This window comes from Doryrhamphus excisus, linkage group LG3 (genome assembly GCF_037039965.1).
Source record: "Doryrhamphus excisus strain RoL-2023G ecotype Guam linkage group LG3, RoL_Dexc_Guam_v1.1, whole genome shotgun sequence".
NCBI lineage: Eukaryota > Metazoa > Chordata > Actinopteri > Syngnathiformes > Syngnathidae > Doryrhamphus > Doryrhamphus excisus.
In genome coordinates this window covers 11,577,207-11,601,981 of record NC_136359.1, presented here as the reverse complement: position 1 = coordinate 11,601,981, position 24,775 = coordinate 11,577,207, and the positions used below count along the sequence as shown (strand labels likewise).

At 43.0% G+C, this 24,775-nt stretch overlaps 1 protein-coding gene across 3 annotated transcripts; it reads right to left on the bottom strand.

The window, feature by feature from the left end:
* Nucleotides 1-1,574: 1,574 nt before the first annotated feature.
* On the bottom strand, nucleotides 1,575-23,947 carry adamts12 (ADAM metallopeptidase with thrombospondin type 1 motif, 12). Of its 3 annotated transcripts, none has more exons than XM_078789651.1 (24): nucleotides 23,611-23,947; nucleotides 22,322-22,683; nucleotides 17,303-17,480; nucleotides 16,283-16,473; nucleotides 16,131-16,214; nucleotides 15,830-15,958; nucleotides 15,219-15,364; nucleotides 14,923-15,066; nucleotides 12,314-12,458; nucleotides 12,147-12,239; nucleotides 11,905-12,050; nucleotides 11,657-11,826; nucleotides 11,358-11,491; nucleotides 11,012-11,132; nucleotides 8,748-8,992; nucleotides 8,503-8,644; nucleotides 7,696-7,822; nucleotides 7,412-7,622; nucleotides 6,387-7,340; nucleotides 4,818-4,970; nucleotides 4,568-4,744; nucleotides 4,357-4,503; nucleotides 4,123-4,276; nucleotides 1,575-4,061 (listed from the first exon to the last, which is right to left on the bottom strand). In XM_078789651.1, the coding sequence occupies exons 1-24, from the start codon at nucleotides 23,717-23,719 to the stop codon at nucleotides 3,946-3,948; spliced, it is 4,578 nt and encodes a 1,525-aa protein (XP_078645777.1). In that variant the 5' UTR covers nucleotides 23,720-23,947; the 3' UTR covers nucleotides 1,575-3,945. The 3 variants fall into 3 exon arrangements, with proteins under 3 accessions (XP_078645777.1, XP_078645778.1, XP_078645779.1); XM_078789652.1 differs by having other exon boundaries at nucleotides 22,322-22,591; XM_078789653.1 differs by lacking the exons at nucleotides 22,322-22,683; nucleotides 23,611-23,947 and adding an exon at nucleotides 17,596-17,678.
* Nucleotides 23,948-24,775: the final 828 nt, after the last annotated feature.

Here is a 24,775-nt window from a genome sequence, read left to right as displayed (position 1 = left end):
GGGGTCTCGAACACATGGCCCGCGGGCCAAATGTGGCCCGCAGGACACTAGTTTGAGGCCCCCGCCTTGATATGAAAGTTTAATGTTAGTGCGGCCCGCGCAAGTTTGATATGGATGCTGTGTGGTATCATGTACCCAGAAAAAATTATTACGATTGATTAATGTTCATGTTAAAGGTCAAATAACTGTTAATAGTTATCCTCCCTATCCGTGTGGAAGTGGTAAGTTTTTGGCTATTTAAGTTTAAAGGAAATAACTTGAAGGCTACCGTTTAGGTCGCTCGCTCTCTAGTTTGCGAGTTAGCATGTGTCTCAAGACCCTGCAGGTGGGCAATATGTTGTAAATAAAAAGAGAATAAATGTGACTATAGTCGTGTTTTGTCATGTCTACAGGGCTCTAATAATGCTTTGTTAATTTTAATCTGAAAAAAATAATTTGTCTACCCACCAACTATATGTGGTTTCTTAAGTTTTTATTATTTGCCGTTTTATTATTATTATTATTATATTTATTTATTTATTACTGATTGATTGATTTTCTTTATTCTTGATTTGTTTATTTATTTTTCATCTTATTTTGTGTAAAAAAAATCAAAATTAAGATATTTGAGAACAGTGGAATGTTTTATCATTTTTCTGTTTTTAATAAATACGTTTTTTTTTTTTTTTGGAAAACCTGATGCGGCCCAGCCTCGCCCAGACCCTAGCTCCAGTGGCCCCCAAGTAAATTGAGTTTGAGACCACTGCTTTACATAAAATTTTATGTAGTTATTGTTGTAGTCGCACATGGAATCGTTTACCACAAAACAATTTCTCCTATTTATTATAGATAAAAACTTATTTTTCCTTGCGATTAAATGTGATTAATTTTGAGTTGTGGACAAAAAAGTGTGATTAATCACGATCAAATATTTTAATCGATCAACAGCCCTAATCAAAATAGTTGGCTATGTCGTTGCAGGCTACTTTGGGAAACTATCCCTGCGATAAACAAGGGAACACTAACTGTTTGTATTTTTTTTGTTTATAATATTGTATGTCATGCTGCAATATCTTTCTATATTGAAAAATAGTTTGCCACAGCTTTGTCAGATAATATAATTACTTTCACATGAATTACAGGCCTGATTCAAGGCCTTTCCTGTCCATTGTGCAATCAGTCAGATGAAGTAACACTCTGACATAACACAGCTAGAGCTAGTGTTAGGTAATGCAGCAGGATGGCATCATCATGATAACGCACAAACTCATTCACTGATTGGAAGAGTTGATGTTCCACACTGCCCCAGTATTGTGTTACTACTTCTATTACTGCTGACTAACTCTTGGTGTCTGGCTTGAATGACAGCAGCAGAGTGCATGAGGCAGTGCTTGTATCATTCCGTCTCTGGTTATCTGGCACAGAGGAAACCTGGAGAAAATGTGGGCCAGATGAATCCGATCCCTGAACCGGAGCTCGGTGCTGCTGAGGCTGATGTTACACATCCTGCTTTATTTCAGCATAGGCCACTCTGAGATGTCCTTGGTATGAACGCTCAAGCATATTATGCAATGAGGGATAAGCACAAACATCTTCACACATTTATTGATGCAGAACGTATGTACAAGATCATAAAAACACAGTAGCCATCTGTTTTTGAAGGACCTGAGAGGGATGACCTGCAACGCCCCTTTTTTTTTGTCTTCGCTCACTTCCTGCTGAGAAGCACCAACTACAAAGCTCTGCAGTTCACTTAATATATCGTAAGCAGTTGAAACTATCACCCAGACTAATGTAAACACACAGTGGCAGCGCAACGTTTAAAAGCACAATGATAACAGAAACGACCGAAATAAATGCTATCAACAGTATACAAACAGAAATACTATACTGTATGAATATTTACATTCTGCTTCTGCCAGTTTAAAATACACATTTTGCACCAGTATTGGTAAAACAAAAAAAGCACCTTTCAGGCACAGTTGGCACAGTTGACATTTAAATGAATAAAATACGTGTACTGTACACCATCCAGTTTATGTGTAAGTAAAAATAGTGCTAAGGTAATTGCTATGGCCATTGCAGTGTATAGTATAGCACCCTGTTGATGAATCGACCAAATGTTAGTGCTAGTATCATACAGTGGAACCTCTAAAGTCAAATGGGTCGGCTGTGAATGCATTTGGATTACTTTTTTCAGAAAAAACAGATTCCAAAGTCAAATATTCCGAGTCGGAATCCAGTTTGTCACACAAGACTGCAGCTCAGTGAGCAACCGAAGCCAGCTCATTGAAACTGCTGACCTGGGGCCCAACTCCGGTACATCAGCCAGCCTGGCCCACACATGTTATGATTGCACATATAAGAAAAGTGTTTCAACACAGAAAAATTAGCATTTTTTGCAGAAGCAGCACAGCCGACACTTGACAATCTTGGACTACTTTGGTACCTAGACCATCTACTGTACGGTTCTGAGCAGGACGATCACGTTTTTGTTTACGACAATGTGTCTTTTCGTACTGTTTTGCTTACTAATAAGTAGGACTGCATGATAATTATCAGACTGATAATTATATTGGGGGCTGCACGGTGACCGAGTGGTTAGCGTGCAGGCCTCACAGCTAGGAGACCTGAGTTCAATTCCACCCTCGGCCATCTCTGTGTGGAGTTTGCATGTTCTCCCCGTGCATGTGTGGGTTTTCTCCGGGTACTCCGGTTTCCTCCCACATTCCAAAAACATGCTAGGTTAATTGGCGACTCCAAATTGTCCATAGGTATGAATGTGAGTGTGAATGGTTGTTTTTCTATATGTGGCCTGTGATTGGCTGGCGCCTCTCACCCAAAGACAGCTGGGATAGGCTCCAGCACCCCGGCGACCCTCGTGAGGATAAGCGGTTGAAAATGAATGAATGAATGAATTAATAATTATATTGTGCCGATATGAGGAATTATGATGTCATACCAATAAGCTGAGATAACCGATAATAAAAAAAAAACCTATCCAATGATTACCGGTACTGTGATGCACACCACCCCCGAGCTCACTGGTAAACAATCATGGCCTCGATCATGTGGGACTTCTTTACCTGAAAGGCCAACATTGCAACAACGGTGTTTAGAAAGCCTATGACAACAGACAGCACTGTTGAAGAAGCAGCCACAAAGTTAGCCACACTGGACGACCAGCCCTTTACCATCGTTGATGGGTTGCCTAGCCGGCTTATGTCGGCTTGTGTTTTTTTGGATGTACATATGTTTGCCAGCAAAATACGACATGATCGCCACACTCCTGCATACACTGACAGATAGAAATAAGGACATAAAATTCCCAACTTATACTAACTACTAACTACTATACAGTTCAGTTCCTGTATTGTTATTGTTCTGTTTTTTTTGTTCAATTGTATATTTTGTGTAATAGTAGTGATGTCGTAGTTGGTTGGGATAAATCTAAAAGGTACAGTTTGTCTAATCCACCTTTTCGTTTCTTACTTCCAGGCACTATTGCCAACTCCTCAGTAAGAAAATTCGCTATTGGCTGTCCTGGACGTGCCAGAAGTTGCTGGAAGATGTCATTGTCTAATTTGCATATGATGTTGTAACAAATACTGTAGGAAAAAATCAGAACCATGTAGGAGAGACCAAAGAGACACTCCCCCCAGACCAGGCCGGTTTCTAGTTCTTTGCTTTCTGAATGTGGCTCCCTCAACAATTTAGGTGAATAGCTTTTGTGTAATATTTACAACAAATGCTACCACAGGAAAAAAAATTTAATGTGATGTGAGGACCATTGAAAAATGTTCCTTATTTTTAACTTGAAAACATTACCTGTACAGTTAATGGAGGTTTTATGATCTAAACAAATGGGAAGTCAACTTCAGAGGTTCCATTGTAAGTCAATTGTTTCCTGTTCCTTATTGTACAGTAAAACCGTAGCCAGGAAATGCAGTGAGAGGTTGTACCCGTCTATGAGCCGCAGGTGACGCAACACTGTCTTTGCACCGATCTGAGAGAACAGCGGCCCAGCAGCTTCAGCTTGTCGCAGAAGCGAGAGGACATTGTGTTTTTCCGGCAAAGTGGATCTGCGAAAGACGAAATGTAGCTTAATCAAGGTCAACTGACAGCTAGATCTGTGTAACCCACCTGTGGCGGTGCGGCATTCCTGTGAATTGCACTTCCTGAGTATTTCTGGTTTGGACATCTTTTCACATAGGCTGTCTGGCATTACAGCAGAATCCTCAGCGCTCACGCAGATGACGTCACGCTGTTGCTGACCTCCTCCGCAGCTCACAGAGCACTGTGGAGTCATGACGCATTCTATTCCAACCTCTTTATGATATGAATAATCCACATTGTTTTTAATTATCAGGAACAGACCTGCTCCCACTCTTCTGTCATCCAGTGGGTGCAGGGCTTCAGGCTGCATGTCTCTGTGCTATTTGGCCTCAGTGTGGCGCCACAACCATGAGGCACTGGACAGTACACCAGCCGCTCCCTGATACCCTCACCACAACTCCCTGAGCACTGAAGTAGAAGAGTAATTAATGACCTGTATTTGTGTATAGAGGCTCCAATGAAGAACACATACTGGTCCCCAGGGTGACATGCTCCAGTCCACACAGGCCTTAAGGGGGCAAGTCAAAGCACTGACAGGTTTACTTGACACTGCTTGACAGTGGAAGGGTCGAAGAGGACGTTGGCTCTGGGAATCGACACACTGGACATCCCGGTACCGCTTTCCCACAACCGCGCAATTATCGGGGCACTGAGGACAACACAGTGATCTTAATATATTGATAGATGAAAGTTGAAGTATTTTAAGGACTGAAGGATGTTACCTTGCTCCAGCTACCACTTTGCCAGGTGGCACAAGGCTGCAGATGGCAGGTACGGGCAGGTTCGGGTTTCTTTGTGATTGCGCAGTCCTCGTCCTTCTCTGAACTACAAGCGACATTCCTCCATATTGCACCGATCCCACATGTTGTTGAACACTGGAGTGGGACACATCAGCAAAACAGGTTTTATACATCCTCCATTTTCTTTATCATTTGTTCTGTGCGGCTGCACGGTGTGGAGTGCATAGCAAGCAGGCCTCACAGCTAGGAGACCCGAGTTCGATTCCACCCTCTGCCATCTCTGTGTGGAGTTTGCATGGGTTTTCTCCGGGTACTCCGGTTTCCTCCCACATTCCAAAAACATGCTAGGTTAATTGGCGACTCCAAATTGTTCATAGGTATGAATGTGAGTGTGAATGTTTGTTTGTCTATATGTGCCCTGTGATTGGCTGGCAACCAGTCCAGGGTGTACCCTATGACATTATAATGGCAAGAGTTTGACCCTGGAAGAGATTAAGGTTATTTCAATTTTCCTTAATAATAATATAAAATCTAATAAAATTATACTAGCCCTGTGACTGGCTGGCGACCAGCTGGGATAGGCTCCAGCACCCCCGCGACCCTTGTGAGGATAAGTGGTAGAAAATGAATGAATGAATAAATGTGTTGTGTGCATTTGGAAGCTGAAGCCAGCAATGTTTCCACTGCACAGTACCGATACAGCTTGACTCTACCAGCCTCGGTACAATGTAGCAGCAGTAAAGAAACAGATTTTATCCAAGAGGAGACTGCGGGCAGGAATAAAAATGGCCCACTGCAGCAAAGTAGAGACTGAGGAGTATAATACTGCATTTTGTTGCCCTGTACCAGTGACATGAGCAATAACAATAAAGTTGAATCTAATCTAATCTATTCATTGTTCTCAGCTAAGTAAAGCAAAACGCTAAGCTACTGTTCATGTTAAGAAATAGTTGATAGTAGTAGTAGTAGTACCTGGAGCTCATCCCAGCTGTCTTGGGGCGAGAGGTGGGGTACACCCTGGACTGGTCGTCAGCCAATCACAGGGCAGATATAGACAAACAACCATTCACACTCACATTCATACCTATGGACAATTTGGAGTCGCCAATTAACCTAGCATGTTTTTGGAATGTGGGAGGAAACCGGAGTACCCGAAGAAAACCCACGCATGCACGGGAAGAACATGCAAACTCCACACAGAGATGGCCGAGGGTGGAATTGAACCCTGGTCTCCTAGCTGTGAGGTCTGCGTGCTAACCACTCGACTGCCATGCAGCCGACAGCCATATTCCATTAATATTATTTGGCGGTTTTCTGATTTAATATCGTAGTAAACTGATGTTGTTGGTAGAGTCCCAAAACTTGCTTTTCCCAAAATCCCGCTGTGCACCCTTGAGCAATTACTTCAGATAACCCAATACATATGATATGCATACTTACGTTTACTATGACAATAAATCCTGGAGTGTAGTCAGCATGGGTGACAAAAGGCTTGGAAAATACTGACACTTTCTTGGTAAATATATGATGGTCCCAAATGTCAACACCCACCTCACTCCAGTTTCCTACGACCCAGAACACATCCATACTGACTGGCTCTCCTTGGTCCCTGGTGGAGCCATCCCTGGGATTTGGTGCTGGCTGATTTTGCCCCTTAGAGTGGTTGCCTTTGGACCGGTTTGGATTTTTTTTGGCAGAGTTGCTTTTCTTGGTAGTGACTGTGGGCTTCTTCACTTTTATAAACTTTATTGTGGTCTGGGGCAACGATGCGGTACTGGTGGAGGGAGCTTGTGTTGTGTGGAGACCAGTTATGGGTGGAACCGAACGCAACTTCAGCATGGGAGTAGTTAGTGGAACTTTGTGCATGTGGGGGCTGTATGGAGGGACGCGTGGGGTGCTGTGATGAGTGATCTCGGCAGTAGCGTGTGGGGTGAAGAGGGAGGATGTGGTGGCTTGTGTGGTTGAGTGCATGCGAGGACCACTTGTTTGTAAAGTGGGTGTGATGATTATATGCGATACTGGTGTGGTTGATTTAGGAGGGCTTTTGAACCAATGCGTACCAACATCCAGGTCGATAATTCCCTCCTCCTCTCGTGTCCTATCATCTGTGATATAGTCATAACCAGGAGTGTTCATCACCACGTTTGGTGTGCTTCCCTCCTCAACGTCCTCTCTCTCCTCAGTTTCTGTCTTTTCCATACTTGTTGCTTTCCTCTGATTTTTCTCGACAACATTAAAGTCATAATGATGAGTTGATGGGATTTTAGAGGTGGTGGGAATGACAATACTTGTTGGGGTAGGCTTGGTGGGGTGGTTCTTAGGCGGGTAAATGCGGCGATATTTAGGAGGAGCACCAGGATGTCGGCGAAGACTTGAGTTTGGGCAACTCTGCAGTGCGCACAGTGATCGAGTACGTGGTTTGGTTGCAAGGTTGCATTGCTTTTTGGGTAGTAGCGCACATGTCACAATACGGGATCGAACACCTCCTCCGCATGTCACTGGACACTAGGATAAGGAAAAGACAGATTGTAATGTGATGAGAAAAATGATGCTGCATTATTCTGAAGAGGGCTTACTTCTTCCCAGAGTCCAACATCCCAATCCTTTCCACAAGGTACATCTCTGTTGCACGGAACAACAGGTTTGGGTTTAAGGAGGTGCTTGCACGCCACAGGATGGAGCACCCTTTCCTCACCCGAGACTGTACGGACGCACAGAACCGTACGCTTCCGCAAGCCGTCCGACCCACAGGTGGCCGTGCACTGCTGCCATCCACCTACCCACCACCTGAAAACGAAGGCAAACGTGAGACAAAACAGCCAAAGATAAAAGATAAAACACTAATCAGGAAGATCTGAACCTGGCAGGACAATCTGTAGTCTTGCATTTCCGGTGTCTATCTTCTGGACGGTTCTCTGGGTCACACAGAGATTCGTCTACAACACCCAAATTCATCTCAAAGCAACGTGCAGGCTGGTGCTGCTCACCTAACACAGATAGACAAGCGTTCCAAGGTCTTATTACACTTAAGTCTCTGAAAATACAATAACAATCCCCGTGCTCCCATCTTAGGAAAGCAGAACAAAACTAAAGAAGGAGCACAAATACTAAGGCATAGAAGTACTCAAGAGAGTATCTGAAATACATGCCTGGGTCTGAAATGACATGCGCTGTAGATCCAGAAAAGACAACACACCTGGATCAAGTTGTAATATTTGGGATCAGAAAGAAGTATTCCGCTGAAATGTATATCAAGTAAGTGCATTTTCATGGTTCTGCTGCAAAAATATAGGAACTGATTCTTTTGAGCCAGAAATTGAAAGCTGGATTTGCTTTGATCTTACGCTTACGCTGCAGTCGGATTACTGGACAGTTGTTTTTTTTCATCGTCATTTGGTGTCACCTGGTTTGTTTGCATGTAGAAATATCCAGACCCCAAATAGAAAAGTATACACAGATACAAATATGCCTCCTGGAGAACCTGACATTAGCACAATCTGCTATCATTGAGTGTGATGATCATTCTGATGTTGCCATGACATAATTTTTCATACATTAATATGAAATGTATCTTAACTTTTGAGGATCTACACAAGAATACCTGTATCCTTAACTAAAGTATATGATCCTGAAAGCACTACCCAATGGTAGAACGTCTTAAACAAACCTAATCCACAAGTGGTACTGCAATCTGTCCATGCGCCATGCTTCCACCTGTAGATGGGTTTGACAACCTCATTTTCTGTCTCTTTGGTCTTTTTAACGGTGTACTCATACTTGAGGCCTGGGTTCTTCTCCTGAAACAACAACTGGACAACAATATGGAATATTTAGCAAAGAATCATGGCTTGGACTATTATTACTATTTAATAGTATAAGTTAATGCATATATTTGTATACAGTGAGACGTACCTGGAGCACGACTGGCTCTCTGGTGGGTCCGGGTGCAGTGAGGTTCTCCATGTTTCCACTACGTTCATAGTAGAAGGTGGTCCCACCAGCTTGGTACTCCCCATTCCACTGGATGATGTAGTTCCCATTGAGAAAGTACTCCTCTGAGTCCTCTCTCCTCAGAGCCAGGAAGTTACCTGCCTCCTCGGTTTCCTTTACCAGGATGTCCCGGGCCCCCTCAGGTATCACCCCCACATCCACGTACCCTGCGAGAATCAGAAGGCGGAGGGGAGTCATGGCAAGGTAATGGATGGCCCACCATGGCTGCTGGTGCACGCACATCCAGACTACCACAACCTCTCTCTGATCTTTAATAGAGGGTTTGCTCAGTCTGCGGGACTGGTTGGCATGTGTATGTTCAGCGTGGGGGGCATTGCCCTGTCTCTGCATTTTATTGTGTGTGGATGGGAAGAGGGGGGCAAGCAACCGTGAGTGCGTCTGTGGAGTTTAATGATGTTTGTGGGAAGGTGTGTGTGTCTTTTTGTGTTTGTGCAGCGAAGGAGAGGGGGGAGGCTGGGGGTTGCACTTATATGTCTAGGTCTTTTGAAGTAATAGACATCTGGGCTGCTTATCTGGGAAGGATGCTGGGCCGAGCAATATAGGGGGACAACCTGGGTAGGAAGGGCATCTTTATCGTTTTAGGGGCTTTTTATCTTTTAAGCCACCTTTGCTCGGTGTTGATTCTGTTGTAGAGGTACACTTGTTAGACTTTCTTTACATAAGTGAGCCTGTAGACACACAAACACACACACACACACACACACAGAACATCTCGCAAGACAATATTCAGCATTCACAGCTCTCTGAAAAGTAGAGGTCTACACGGCTGTGCTTTTCCTTGGCCGCCCTGCCCCACAGCCGTGGTATGACGGGCGTGGTGAGATTTGAGCGGCCAGCCGTCAGCCGGCCGAACAAGCGCAAAAATTAAATTACCTCTTTTCAGCTAAAGATAGTATAAATTGTGTGAAAAATATTATATAAGGAAGGATTATGGACAATATAGGTGACCTTTCAAGAAACAAATTATTATTTTTACAATTCCAGAAGGTGCACCTCAAGTGTCTTCTGCAGTAGTGGCTTGTGTAAAAGTTCTATGCATGTTGCACTGTTGAATGTTATATTTAATGGTGAAATGTTAAGACATTCAGTGATTTTTATTATCTACACAAATTTATAAACCATAATTAACCATAAGACATTTGTGAAAAACTATCGCGGAAAGCAAAAAGTCTCGAGTTTTCCATAGCCTTCCATAGCTAGTTCTTGAGATTTCTTCAGCCCGCCCCGCCCCGTTAGCCCAGTGAGTCCGGCCAGCCATGGGGCCAGAAGCTCCGTGTAGACCTCTACTGAAAAGGGCCGTTTTCTCCCGTAAAATACACATTCACCCCAAATTGGTAATCATTATAAATACAAGATAATACAGATACAATTCACTTCTATTCTGAATTACTGCAATATTGCTGACTTGGTGCATTACTTCCAGTCTTTTTTGGAGTTGTTCTAATTCCAAAATGTACAAGGTTTCCAGTGTTAATTATTTGCAAAATGGGCGGCAGCATTAATTTAATGGCACATTCTATTCTACTTATATTTCTCTGAATATGTGGGCTATTTGTCACGCCCTGTGTGGGTTTCCTCATGACAGTTTGTTTGTGTTCCCTGTCTGGGCTTTAGTTTCCTGTCTGTTGCCCCAATCATCCACACCTATCCCCAATTTGTGTTGGTATTTAGTTCAGGTGTGTGCTTCTCCCCGTGTGGGATCATTGTCGTTTGTTCGTCTGCTCCCCGAGTTGCTTTTCCTTCTGCTGCAATTATTTACCTGCATTTGATCCTGCTCTCCGCATCCTGGGGTCGCATCGCAACACAGACATGTCGAACCGTGACACTATTTCTGGTCTTAATTAGAGTTTTTCTCATTATTTATTTTGGTTCAAGGTTGCATTCTCCCCGTGCATGCGTGGGTTTTTGCCGGTTACTCCGGCTTCCTCCCACATTCCAAAAACATGCTAGGTTAATTGGCGACTCCAAATTGTCCATAGGTATGAATGTGTCTATATGTGCCCTGTGATAGGCTCCAGCATGGCCGCGACCATCCTGAGGATAAGCGGTATAGAAAATGGATGGATGGTTCAAGTTTGCTGCTGTTATTAGTTTTCGCAAGAGGAGCGCATTAATTCATTTATCATCACACACTGTAGCTCAAATATCATTTGAATTGAACTCACCAAAGCCTTCTCCCTCATCAAATGACCTATAGACCGTCTCACAGCTTTTACCATCGCCCAAACACACTCCACAGCGATCCTCCACTGCATTGGAGTCAATGCCATAGTCACAGCCCACCTCCTTAAGACAAAAACACAACAACCACATAAACACATCACCATAAACTCACACTTACATAATATTTAAGTCAGTGATGTCCAAAGTGCGGCCCGTGGTCCATTTGTGGTTGTTTTTTTATTGGCCTGTGGCACAAAGTTTGGACAACCCTGACTGAAGTAGTAATGATGTAATCTGTGTCATATCTATACCCCCACTCTCGCTGAGTCTCTTACCCAGCCACACTACCTTGCACACTCCGTTGACGCAGATGTTTCTAGAGTTGTTGTTCATGAAGCATGGCGTTCCGTCGGTCACGGTGTCGAGCATCTTCTCCGAAAAATACTCACCAACAGGCCGGCAGTGGAGCTCACAGGGGGTTACTGCAGTATCAAAGGGGGAATTTGCATTTTGGATAAAATGTGGAAGTAAAGTCAGACATAAAGTTGACTTGAAAAACTGTGATGCCAAATTGCTAAGTGAATGTATTCTGTTGTAAATGCTGCCCTCTCCTGGTGGTAGAGGCTCTTAAACGTGTCAGCACTTACAGGGGTTAGCCACAGGAATCCACTTGTAGAGCTCGTTGTGGTAGGGCACAGTGTCAAACTCACTACACAGCATCTCCCTAAAGGTCGGATTATTCTTCTGGCAAGGTTTTGTGTTACAGGTCCGATAACGCTTCCTCTCGCCCGTGCAGTACTTCCCCCCGAACTCCGGCCTATGGAGTACAGCCAGAGTATTTTGTAGATCCCAGTAGAATAAAAGGAGTGCTGCAAAGAGTAAAGTGAGCTCTTACTTGGGGTTGTTACATTCTCTCTCAGCCGACTGCACTCCGGTGCCACAAGTCCTTGAGCAATAAGACCAAGTGGTCCATTGTCCCCAGCCTCCATTCACAGTCTCAGGCAGTTTGCCCACAATGACACACTCTCCAGAGATACACCACTGAGGCAAAAGAAAAGAACACTTGTGCAAGGCACAATACAAGCCAGAAGCATCCTGTAACATAGACTTTCTGAAGAATTTTGGCACCTATTATACCTTCTCAGGTCCACAGCGAGTGCCATCAATTGGTGCATCCAGTTTGGAGCGACATGTGCCATTCACAGAGCACCAAAGAATCTGGCAAATGTTCTACATAATGACACAAATCACTAACTATTACATTGTTGTCATGCTTGCACCTGAACTTGATGAGGATTACTTACATCCACTTCGGGGCAGAAGGTGGCGTTCTGTCCATATTGGAGCTGACACTGGTGGTGCGTGGTGTAGCGGACACCGAGACGTGCAAGCGGGGTGGTCAAGTCCCTTTTAGAAGGACGATCATCCAGACAGAAACCCCATCCACGACTGAGAGACACAGAAAGACAATAAGAACAGCTTGTCTATTCATTTATAGGGCAGGCTTCAGCAGCTTGAGAAAAATAAGGAAAGATGTCTCATTCAAACTTGTGAAGCTAACAGTTATGTTTAAATTAATAGATTTTACTTTTACTGAGAGAAACAAAGCCAAGTTGTAGCATGAAAAAGATGTCCATCGCTGATTTCACTGATTTTTTGTGTGTAATTTTGTGTTTCTTTTGTTTGTTTGTATGGGTGGGCATTGTGTTCTGTGTCCTGATTGGCTGAGGGGGAACCCGTGCATTGGATTCTGCATCCTGACTGACTCAAGGACTGTAAACCGTCGTCAAGTCGTGTCTCCTGTAGTGTTTGCTCGCTCGCTCTGAAGTTTTCTCTCCGACAAAACCCACCATGTAGACTAAACATTCTGCACTAGCAAAGGCAAAGGAAGATGCTAACCACCGCAAAAAAAGTTGGACTAAATGAATCTTTGGTTTGTTACATGGGGAAAGAGGAAAGTTGCATAAGGACGACAGCAGCGAAAAGTTTTAACAAGGATGCAAAAACGCTACAGCTGAACGGCGCCAGGACGAAGAGGCACAGTCAGAGGAACTGTGAAAAACACATGAGTCACTATTAACCATTTCTTAAGTGTCCAACCTCATTGATTATTAAAATTCAAACAAAGGTTTGAGCTTTGAAAGTGTTTAAACAAGAGAAAAACGTGAGAAAAGGTGTATAAAGTGTACAGTCCCTGACAAAAGTCTTGTCGCTTATCCAAGTTGTAGGAACAACAAATAATAACTTGACTTGTAGTTGCTCAATTGGAATCAGAAATGACTTATATGAAAGGCAAAGCCCTCTAGATTATGTTTTTTATATCAAAATAAAGTTTTGTACCATTCATTGAGTTTTATCATTTAATTAGGACATAAAGGTCAGATTTTGCTTGGACAAAAGTCTTGTCGCATACAAAAAAATGTAGAAATAATACATATACTTAATTTTGAATACACAAATATGCTACAATAACATCAGAACATAAAGTCATTGTACCTTGGAAAAAAGAATTAATATTGTGTATGGCTTCCATGAGCTTGGAGGACTGCATCCATACGTCTTGGCAATGACTCAAATAACTTATTGATGAAGTCATCTGGAATGGCCAAGAAAGCAGTCTTGCAGGACCCAGAGTTCATCAGGATTTTTCGGCTTCATCTTCCAAGCCTCCTCCTTCATCTTACCCCAGACATGCTCAATAATGTTCATGTCTGGCGACTGGGCTGGCCAATCCTGGAGCACCTTGACCTTCTTGGCTTTCAGGAACTTGGGCTGTTTTCTGGGTGAATCTTGGGTCCATGCGGGTTATACTGCAGAAGACCTGTTGGAACCCGCATGGACCCAAGATTCACCCAGAAAACAGTCAAGTTTGGTGGAGGAAAAATCATGGTTTGGGGATACATCCAGTATGGGTGTGTGCGACAGATCTGCAGAGTGGATGGCAACATCAACAGCCTGAAATATCAAGAAATTCTCGCTGCCCATTACATTCCAAACCACAAGAAAGGGCAAATTCTGCAGCAGGATGGCGCTCCTTCTCATACTTCAGCCTCCACATCCAAGTTCCTGAAAGCCAAGAAGGTCAAGGTGCTCCAGGATTGGCCAGCCCAGTCGCCAGACATGAACATTATTGAGCATGTCTGGGGTAAGATGAAGGAGGAGGCTTGGAAGATGAAGCCGAAAAATCCTGATGAACTCTGGGTCCTGCAAGACTGCTTTCTTGGCCATTCCAGATGACTTCATCAATAAGTTATTTGAGTCATTGCCAAGACGTATGGATGCAGTCCTCCAAGCTCATGGAAGCCATACACAATATTAATTCTTTTTTCCAAGGTACAATGACTTTATGTTCTGATGTTATTGTAGCATATTTGTGTATTCAAAATTAAGTATATGTATTATTTCTACATTTTTTTTGTATGCGACAAGACTTTTGTCCAAGCAAAATCTGACCTTTATGTCCTAATTAAATGATAAAACTCAATGAATGGTACAAAACCTCTATTTTGATATAAAAAGCATAATCTAGAGGGCTTTGCCTTTCATATAAGTCATTTCTGATTCCAATTGAGCAACTACAAGTCAAGTTATTATTTGTTGTTCCTACAACTTGGATAAGCGACAAAACTTTTGTCAGGGACTGTATGGTGAGGGGTTTTACAGCCTTAAAATACTGTATACATAATAATTGTACTTTGTGGATTTCGCCTAGACCGAGGGACCACTGTAAACATTCATTAATATCTTATTATAATCATGTAAAACTGAGGACAATGTTTTTGCTATGGAAATAGATGATGGCGAATAACTACTACATCCGATGCAGCAAACATCAGGGGTCAGATATCCTTTCAAAGGAACAACTTGGACTTAAGACAACCAAAGGACCAACAACGCTTAAATGTGGACTCACTCCAGGAAGCGTGTGATGTAGTCCTTGGAGCAGGTCGACCAAGTGAGAGGCGAGCTGTCATACATCAGCTGTCTGGACATGATGAAGGGATGCCTCCCTCCCAGCTCACAGTCATTCCCCTGGCCATCATGATGAATTCCAAAGCTGCGCTCAAGCACATTCAACAATAAGAATAACGGCTCTTTTAGGAGTATTGTTTTCATTCTTTCAGACTGTACTGTATGCTGCGAGATAAGAGTTCAGCAGAAAGAATACTCCTAAAGTTGCAGCCCCTAATACACCGTTTCGACACTGACCTGTGACCCATCTCATGGGCGATGGTGAAGGCGACTGGTAAGCCTGAATCCTCGTTGATGTTGCAGCTGCGGTGCGGTTGGCACATCCCGGAAAGATGAGATAGGCCCAAGGTCTCGCAGGGTTGGTTCATTCCAGCACATATGTCCTTCCTGGTAGGGTGAAGGAATATTGGAATACTGTATATGGTACGTCCAGTAAACCAGTCAATACAAAGACATTATTGTCTCAACGGCTGGAAACACAAGCTGGTACACCTCACAACTTGAGGAATTCACCAGAGCTTCACAGGTTGTCAATGGAATCCCCTCTACTGCTCCTTGATGACATTACTTATGGAGCTGGTGGATGGTATCCTTCTGCTTGAGGATGCCACATAGGTGGCAATTGGGTTCACATATGGTGACATATGTACTTCGCCACTTCATCACCTTCAGCTTCCCCCTTCAGACACTTGGAGGTGTGTTTGAGCTCATTATCATGACGGAAAACAGTCGGACACCACCACTGTTGACTGTAGGCAAATTATGTATCTTGCTATTTACTTGTTGCCAGCTATTGAGACAACAATGGCTGAGATACTGTATATACAATTTGTGTGTGTGTGTGTTACTTGCCTGGTGACCAACACAGCCACGTCATGATGGGCCGGATGAGTGTCACTCTGAGGATTTAAGTTCTTCTGCCAGGCACAGAAGCTGGACAAAGTGGTGTCTGCGTGGTGGACAATCTTGAGTCCTTTCTGGCACAGCCCGCAGCATTAAAAATGCCATTAATAATATTTAACAGTTGAGGTCCAAGCTCAAATATCACATGTTTGTCAAGTTTCCATCTGAAGACAGTCTCATACAAGATACTTGAAGCAATACACTGATGCAAAATATCATTGTAATAAAAAATACATATTCCTTTACCTCTTCTCCCTGGAGTAGAATCAATCGAACCAAGATGACATGGATGGCGTTCCCGATGCTGGCGTCATGGAAGATGCCTGCCACCTTTCCAACATACATTTTATTCAGTGAATTTGTTCTCACGTATGAATGTGACAGAACACTAGGCTCACCATGTTCATAATAGTGAAGATGTAGGACTCCACATTGTCACTGCCATGATATTCAATCAGTTTGGAATCCACCACCACCATGGTCTCCACCCAGCGCTCCCTGCTGACTGAGCGCCGAGTGCGGGACTGCGGAGGACCGTATTCCCTCTCCCACTCCTCCCGCTCTCTCTCCACTTGCACAGAGCCAGCCTCTGAAGTATAGATGGGAAAAACATTTAATTCAGTCAACATTGAAGTCATTTACAAAACAAAACGTTGGACAGGGGTCAGCCAAGGAAGAACATGTTAAAGTGTGGTGAGGATCTGGATAGAGGTGCAGTCACAGTCTGTCATCAGTGGACTAGGATAACCTACCAGAAAGCTAATGCTTGTGTATCTAAGTTATCTTCTATTGAATAAGTTGTACCCTGCCATCCAACTAAATATAATAACACATTTACAATCCTTCCAGTGTAATTACCAGTTAATAATTCATTATAATAATATAATATTTTTTCTTGAAAAAAAAACAATTAGAATTTATTTATACTGTATATAATGAGAGGTTTTTTCTAAATATGCAACTTTGCTCTGGAAAATGTACTGCGTTTTTCTGAATTTATTATTATTATTCTATTATTATTTAGAAAAGTTCACCTTTTTTCAAAAAAATATGCCACTAAAATAAGCAACTTTTTCTCATTTTTTTAACTTTTTCTTCAAACTATACAACTTTTTAGAAAAATAAATAATAATAAATAAACTTTATAAAATAATAATAAACTTTTTTCTTGAAAACAAATTTTTTCGCTAAAATATAGTTTTCAACCTTTTCTTGAAAATGTGCAACTTTTTTTTCTTAAAAATAGACAACTTTCCTTAAAAAATATACCACTTTTTCTTGAAAATATACAATATTTTCCTCAAATATAAAGCTTTTTTTCTTAAAAATATATTGTCATTAGTTTACCATACATCCTGTAATATATCAATTTTTTCCATTTCAATTTGGAATTAATCTTTCAAATCAAACACACACACCTTGAACTCCACATGGGCTGGGTGCCTGTCTGCCCTCTGGACTGCGTTTCTTCCTTTGCGTTGCCGTGGTAACTCTTGGGAAGATGATGTGGGGCTCTGGAGACCCTGCGGGATCACTTGGAGATTTGGGGAGTGGCTGGATAAAAAAGTGTCCCTCAGGCAGGGAGAAGAAGCCTCGCTGTTGGAGAAAATTTAGTTTATTGAGTATGGCTTGAATTGATATGACACATTTACAATAATCATCACCCGAGATTGTGGTGCTCCTAATGAACTTTGCCATTGCCTTGAACTACCTGCAGAAAAGGTCATTTCTACCAAGTTAGGATCATCATTCTTCATCCGATGAGCCATTAAGATCCTTCCATTTCTCCCTTTCTCCTTTCCCCCCTGCAGGCACATCCTGTCTGCAGCCACAGCAGCAATAAAGAGACTTCTTGCCAAGTATTCCCTGCAAGTTCTTACTGGTGAAGCGCACAAAAGTACGTAGACACACGCCCTCGAGCACAAACACAGACAAGTATTTAGACACACAAAAGATGTTCTGGCTAGTTTTCTTTGGGGTCGGCTTGACAAGTCTGTGTTATGAACGTTCCACCTCTGACCCAGGTTGAAGGTCATCTTCATTAACGTGATTCAGAGTGCATATGTGTGTGTGTATGATGAAAAATCCAAAAAAGCCTGGACTGCTCAGGGGAGGAAAAATTGAGACAATCTAAACCATCACAAGCTAACAATGCTCGATTGTGATTGACACAGTCAGGAATGATTGTAGTGGTGTAAAAATACTACTGAAAGCTGTGTCTAGTATTTTGCCCTTCTGTAACTGACCAAGGTGGTGAATCCTTGGATTTGATTGGCTGGTCCAGAGTGTCAGGAGCCAAAAGCAGCTGTGGTTGAGTATCGTTGTGCTTCCAAGGGTCCGTCCTGCTGTTCTGAAGTTATGCACACTTTGGATTTCTAGGTCATCCTGGCCAGTTTCATAAGCATGGGGGGGAAGAAAAATCCACAAAAACATGTTCATTCAACATTGTGCACAGGATATCATTTTTCCTCTCGGGGGGTGAGTTCAGAGAGTTCATATTCGGAGACGTGGCCCCTCTGGACATTTGTTAATCCACCTGCTACAGTGAACATTGCAAAGACAAATTGTGCCAGCTAGTTTTTCTATTCATTTGCAGTTAATATGAAAAGGGAAGTGTTAAGCACTTAGATATGCTACTACGGTATACTGTTGTTTTATAATGTGTTATAATGTGTTGTTTGTATAATGTGCTGCTGAACACAGAGTGGCTGAATAGACTTTTTTGTTGCTCTGCAACAAGGAGAGTAAAGTACTGTATGTTGAATTATTATGGCCGAGAGGTTAGACCCGGATTCGATTCCCCGCTCGTGTGTGGACTTTGCATGTTCTCCTCGCGAATGCGTGGGTTTTCTCCGGGTATTCCGGTTTCCTCTCACATTCCAAAAACATTCTAGGTTAATTGGCGACTCCAAATTGTCCATAGGTATGAATGTGAGTGTGAATGGTTGTTTGTCTATATGTGACCTGTGATTGGCTGGCAACCAGTCCAGGGTTTACCCCACCTCTCGCCCAAAGACAGCTGGGATAGGCTCCAGCATGACCGCGACCCTCGTGAGGATAAGTAGTACAGAAAATGGATGTTGAATTATTATTACGGTTAGTACCGTATTTTTCGGACTTTCAGTCACACTTTTTTCATAGGTTGGCTGTCCCTGCGACTTATACTCCAGAGTGATTTAGAAATGAAAAAACTGTTTATGTTACATAAACACTGGACACCTTTTCTATTCGTGTTTATTTTTTGTGTAGCTGAATAACCATTGTGTTAGCATATCTTACACCTATTCATCCTGTTCTCTATTATTTTATTGTTAGAACATGCCTTCCAAGAGGACGTAATGTTTGTTTTGGTCAAGTAGTTTGTAAAATAAATTACCTGCAAAAGATGCGACTTATACTCCAGTGTGACGTATGTTTTTTTCTACCTAATTATGCATTTTTGGCCTTGTGCGACTTACTCTGGAGCGACTTAGAGTCCAGAAAATACGGTAATTTGATGCAACCACAAAAGAAGCAAAGCAAATGCGATGAAAACCATAGACATGAGGGATGAGCATTTGACTTCATTTTCTTGACTTGTGAGATAAAATCAATTAAACACTACAATTTTTATGCAAATTAGTCTTGCAGGGGGTTCTTCTTTTGTGCGTTTCTGTCTTGGCTGCTCAGCACTATATGGCTAACAATGGGATTAGAAGGATTAGCGCCATTATAACTTCCCCCAATGGGAAAAAAACAAGTTTTGAAGCAACTGGAAGTCAACCAGCAACAGGGAACATATTGTGTTCCACTTTGATGGCTTTACTGCACTGGCTCTTTTTTCTCCGGATAAGACAATAAATATGGGTAAAACCTTGACTGCTGAGTAAGAGACGGTCCTTTGGCTACAAGTTGTGATGGACTCATCCACAAAGCATGCAAGCTGATACTTCCCCTGTCATGTGGGGGGGACAGTTCCCAGAGGCTGTGTGCAACACAACACACAGCTGACTTCACTACTCTCATACTCCCTGTGTGACTACATTCTCACGTTAGCAGATAAAGCTGCACTCAGTCCCTTCCAAGACACAACACAATATATTGTAGGAATCTGGTGCTATCATACCTTCATGTCATCTCCTATATGTTTAACTTCCAAGGGCAAAGCAGGTGGTGCAGTGCAGATGGTTCAGAAAGGAATGCTACAGGGAGGCCCATCAAAACATTCATGGCTCTGCATGATTCATATGAACTGTAAAGCCAATGGAAGTCTGGGCTTGTGTACTCTTTTATTTGTACTACCTGCGCTCCTCGCTATCCATTTGGTCCTAAATTGAATGCGCCGCAGCAAGGGTATCCAAAGTGCGGCCCAGGGCCCATTAAGGCCCTAACCCTAACCCTTTTCTTCTTCTTCCTCTTTGGGCTTTTCCCTTCAGGGGTCGCCACAGCAAATCAACCGCCACCATCCAACCCTGTCTTCCGCATCTGTCTCTCTCACACCAACTACCCTCATGTTCTCCTTCACTACATCCATAAACCTCCTCTTTGGTCTTTCTCTACGCCTCCTACCTGGCAGCATCCTTCTACCAATATATTCACTATCTCTCCTCTGGACATGTTCCAACCATCTCAGTTTGGCCCCTAACATGTAATGTCCCTCTGACTCGTTCCTGATCCTATCCATCCTGGTCACTCCCAATGAGAACCTCAGCATCCTCATCTCTGCTACCTCAAGTTCTGTTTCCTGTCTTTTCCTTAGTGGCACTGTCTCTAGGCCAAACAACATCGCTGGTCTCACCACAGTTTTTGGTTTTCCAGTTTCCTCCCACATTCCAAAAACATGCTAGGTTAATTGGTGACTCCAAATTGTCCATAGGTATGAATGTGAGTGTGAATGGTTGTTTGTCTATATGTGCCCTGTGATTGGCTGGTGACCAGTCCAGTGTGTACCACGCCTCTCACCTCGAACCTGAAAGGCGTGTGTTTCTGTGTGAAGTGAAAGAACCACAGGAGGTCACCATAAGACAGGTCTGTGTTGTAAACATAGTGACCATGTGGAACTGCTTTACGGTCGTTTCCTGCTTCTCTGGGTTGGTTTTGTTGTGCAACTACAGGAATAAAGTCCCTGCTGTTGCCAGGGAGTGACCTTACTGCAGTCATATGTAGTACACAGATAGTTGCTCTTTATACTACAATAATTACCTTTCAACTTTCTCTTAGTCAGAAAGTTTTTTTAAAAAAGCTTGAGTGAATTTCTTCCTTACAGGTTAAAACCATTTGTCTACGTGTCAGGGGGCGAGTCATTAATTGAAGTGAGGAAAAAAAATGGTATAATAGGTCTGAACTTGTTTGTTCTTGTTTAGCGACCTGCCTCGAGGAATGGCTAAGATTCTGTTTTCACAAGAAGTGAGAATCTTCCCACAGAATTTTCCAATTTCCCCCCCAGAAGCTGTGATGGATTTATTCCAAGTGTTATTCCTCATCCTATTTGTTTGAGCACATTTGCCTTTGACTCTTTCTTGAGTGCTGCAGCTGGAAGGGTTTCCACCCCACATCTGCCTATAAAGTGGACTCTCTAGGGTTTTTAACAACGGTACACCTACTGGACTACAATTATGGGTAATATATCAGAATGGTTTCCCTGAAAGAGGAAGAACACATCCTACACTTGAAGATATGGGGTCTGAGTGACACACGTAAAGTGGGTCAGTTGGAAATGATCCTGCTGCGGTGGGAAAGGCTGCTTGCTAGTAACAAACGAGCGAGAGGAGGCAAAACCCACACTAACATAACAGAAGACACTTGTTGCTGTGACACAGTCAAACACACCCAAAACAGGACCAAAAAGTGAAGCTCCATAATTTGAGAGTGAGAAAGTACAGCGTTACCAAAGCAACTGGCTGTGTGATTAATCCCTTTTCCCATTGGAAAATACCTACTTGCTAATGACGCATTTCCATTGGCAAAAGCAGCTAGATTAAGCCCTCGTTTGCCGCGGTTAATTGGTTCAGAAAGTGAATTTGTAGGAGTCTTTCTTTATAAATGGAATATTTTTGTACAGTAGTTATGGGATAGATTACCCTATAAATATAAATGTTATTTTTTTGTGTACACACTGTGAACTGTGCAGTCCAGAGTTTAAACTTTTTCTGTGGCTGGAGGCAACCTCCATGGCTGCATGCGCTTTAAAATTGTGGTTAAGCAACTCAGCCGTTGGAGTAAAACCTATGCGAGTGACACTTGTCACACTGTTGTTTACAATAAACTCATCAGTGGTACGAATGATGACTGAGCAGTTTGTAACTTGCCACCACTGCAACATTGGTTCTGTTGCTGCTGTGTTGTACAATATACAACACTGAACACGTTTTCAGCCTGAATGTCTTGAATGCATCCAAGGACAAAAAAGTCCACCATACAGTGAATCACTTATTAGGCAAAACAACATGGTTGCTTACCAGTCCATTGCACGTGCTGATGGCAGCAGTTCCTCTCACCCCCGAGTTCTCCACAGTGCCAAGCAGGTGGCAGGAAGTCCCTGCATAGGTCTGACGACCACTCTCAGTCCTGTTGCCGCTGCCGTTCCGCCTCTCCAGGACATAATCGTCCGAAACCAGTCCATTGTTTGTGGTCAAATTGAACATCAAAGTGCGACCCGTGTAGTTGAGCTTGTAATAAAGGTGGCCCTCAGAAGCGAGGGGTTGCAAGTCTCGCCTGACTCGCCCATCCTTGAAATGGTGAGATAGAGAGTAGGAGAGGAAGTCTCCATCAGCGTTGGTTCTCAATGGGTGGGTGATGGCTCCTGGCGGAGGAACACGACCTGTAGAACAGTAGAGTTGAACATTCATTCATTCATTTTGTAACACTTATCCTCAATAGAGTCGCGGGTATGCTGGAGCCTATCCCAGCTGTCTTCGGGCGAGAGCGTCGGGGTACACTCTGGACTGGTCGCCAGCCAATCACAGGGCACATATAGACAAACAACCATTCACACTCACATTCATACCTATGGACAATTTGGAGTCGCCAATTAACCTAGCATGTTTTTGGAACGTGGGAGGAAACCGGAGTACCCGGAGAAAACACACGCATGCACGGGGAGAACATGCAAACTCCACACAGAGATGGCCGAGGGTGGAATTGAACCCTGGTCTCCTAGCTGTGAGGTCTGCAATATCTTTATAATATATATCATTTTTAAATAATTGCTATATTGTATACTGTAGATTACTTTATCATATAAACATAAACATATATACATATCATATATAACATATACATTACAAAGCCTTGGATCTCAGAAATACCTGGTACTTTCTGCAGTTGAGTCAAATGTACAGCCCACACTTTAAGGACATAGGACAATATTTCCTATTAAATAAAATGTCTATAGGTTCCAGCATACCCACGACACAAGCGAGGATAAACGGTATAGAAAATGCAAAAATATATTTAAAAAAATGTAATACATATTAAATATTGCTACAGGCATTCTCGCTATAAACACCTTACCTCTCAACCTTATGGTTCTCTCTGCAGTTGAGTGATTTAAAGCCTCAGCACATAATTAGAGGATCTACAGTCCCAGAGCATAAATACATTTAAATGATATAATTCAATTCATTCACTACACATACGAAGCTGGTGGGGCACTGCCCCTTTTGCTCCCGTTGCTCACTGGGCGTATTCACCCTTCTGAAGTCCTGCATCATGTTCAGGTGTGCAATGAAACGAGGTTCAAACTGACCTTGCCCTGCAAAGAAAGGGAAGTCCTGCTCTTCATGGCTGCCCGCCAGGGAGAAAACAAAGTGCAGCAGAAGCTGAAGAGGAACCGTGCACTCCTGCGACCATCGCATATTTCATGGAAGCAAACTCGGGCTCTGCAAAAGGAGTCCACTGACGTCAGTAGCGACTGCTTGGAGGAAGCGACACCGCGCACTGGGTCATGACACGGACGGGCTCAGCCGGGTGTGTGTCCTGCCTTATCAGGGGAACCGAGCAAAGGCAGCAGATCACAAACACACCATGCTGCAGGGAAGGAGAAAGCTACGGCTCTGGGGCACCGAGGGGAGGGAGGGAGGAGTGTTCTTCTTGGAGCCGGTGTCTGCTTTCCTTGCAGGAGCAACGTGGAGGGAGAAGCAGCGAGAGGCTTCATTGGTTCGTAGTGGAAAGACGCTGCACTGTGCCTCAACTTGCCATCGACAGCTGCGGATCATCACACTTCTTACTGCCGGGCTGCACACCCATGAACTTTATAATACTGTCAAAACTGAATTATTCGCCACACACATTGAATCAATTACGCCAGAAAACAAGAAATAAATACTGCTGAGGTGCATTATGATGATACTAGGTATTTAGTATCATTTATCAGTATAATTTTTCTCCAAATGTATATTTTTTATGCCTTATAAAAGGAACCAATTGACGTGATATCAGATTTGTGCTATGATATATAATAGATCATATGTGATGCAGAAATGTCAACTCATTGTATGTACAAATTATATATATATATATATATATATATATAAAATGGTATGAAAAGGTTTGGGCACCCCTGATACTCATTCATTCATTTACTAAAGCTTATCCTCACAAAGGTCGTGTGGGTGCTGGAGCCTATCCCAGCTGTCTTCATATTCATACCTATGGACAATTTGGAGTCTGCAATTAACCTAGGTTTAATTGGATTAAACCTGGTTGAGAGACGGGGTACACTCTGGACTGTTCGCCAGCCAATCACAGGGCACATATAGACAAACAACCATTCACACTCACATTTATACCTATGGACAATTTGGAGTCGCCAATTAACCTAGCATGTTTTTTGAAAGTGGGAGGAACCCGGAGTACTCGGAGAAAACCCACGCATGCACGGGGAGAACATGCAAACTCCACATAGAGATGGC

Coding starts and splice junctions, on each gene's coding strand:
- adamts12 (XM_078789651.1), bottom strand. CDS start 23,719: ATGCGATGGTCGCAGGAGTGCACGGTTCCTCTTCAGCTTCTGCTGCAC. Junction 15,067..15,218: donor GCCCATGAGATGGGTCACAG/GTCAGTGTCGAA, acceptor GCTTGAGCGCAG/CTTTGGAATTCATCATGATG. Junction 7,623..7,695: donor ACTACAGATTGTCCTGCCAG/GTTCAGATCTTC, acceptor CTTCGTTTTCAG/GTGGTGGGTAGGTGGATGGC.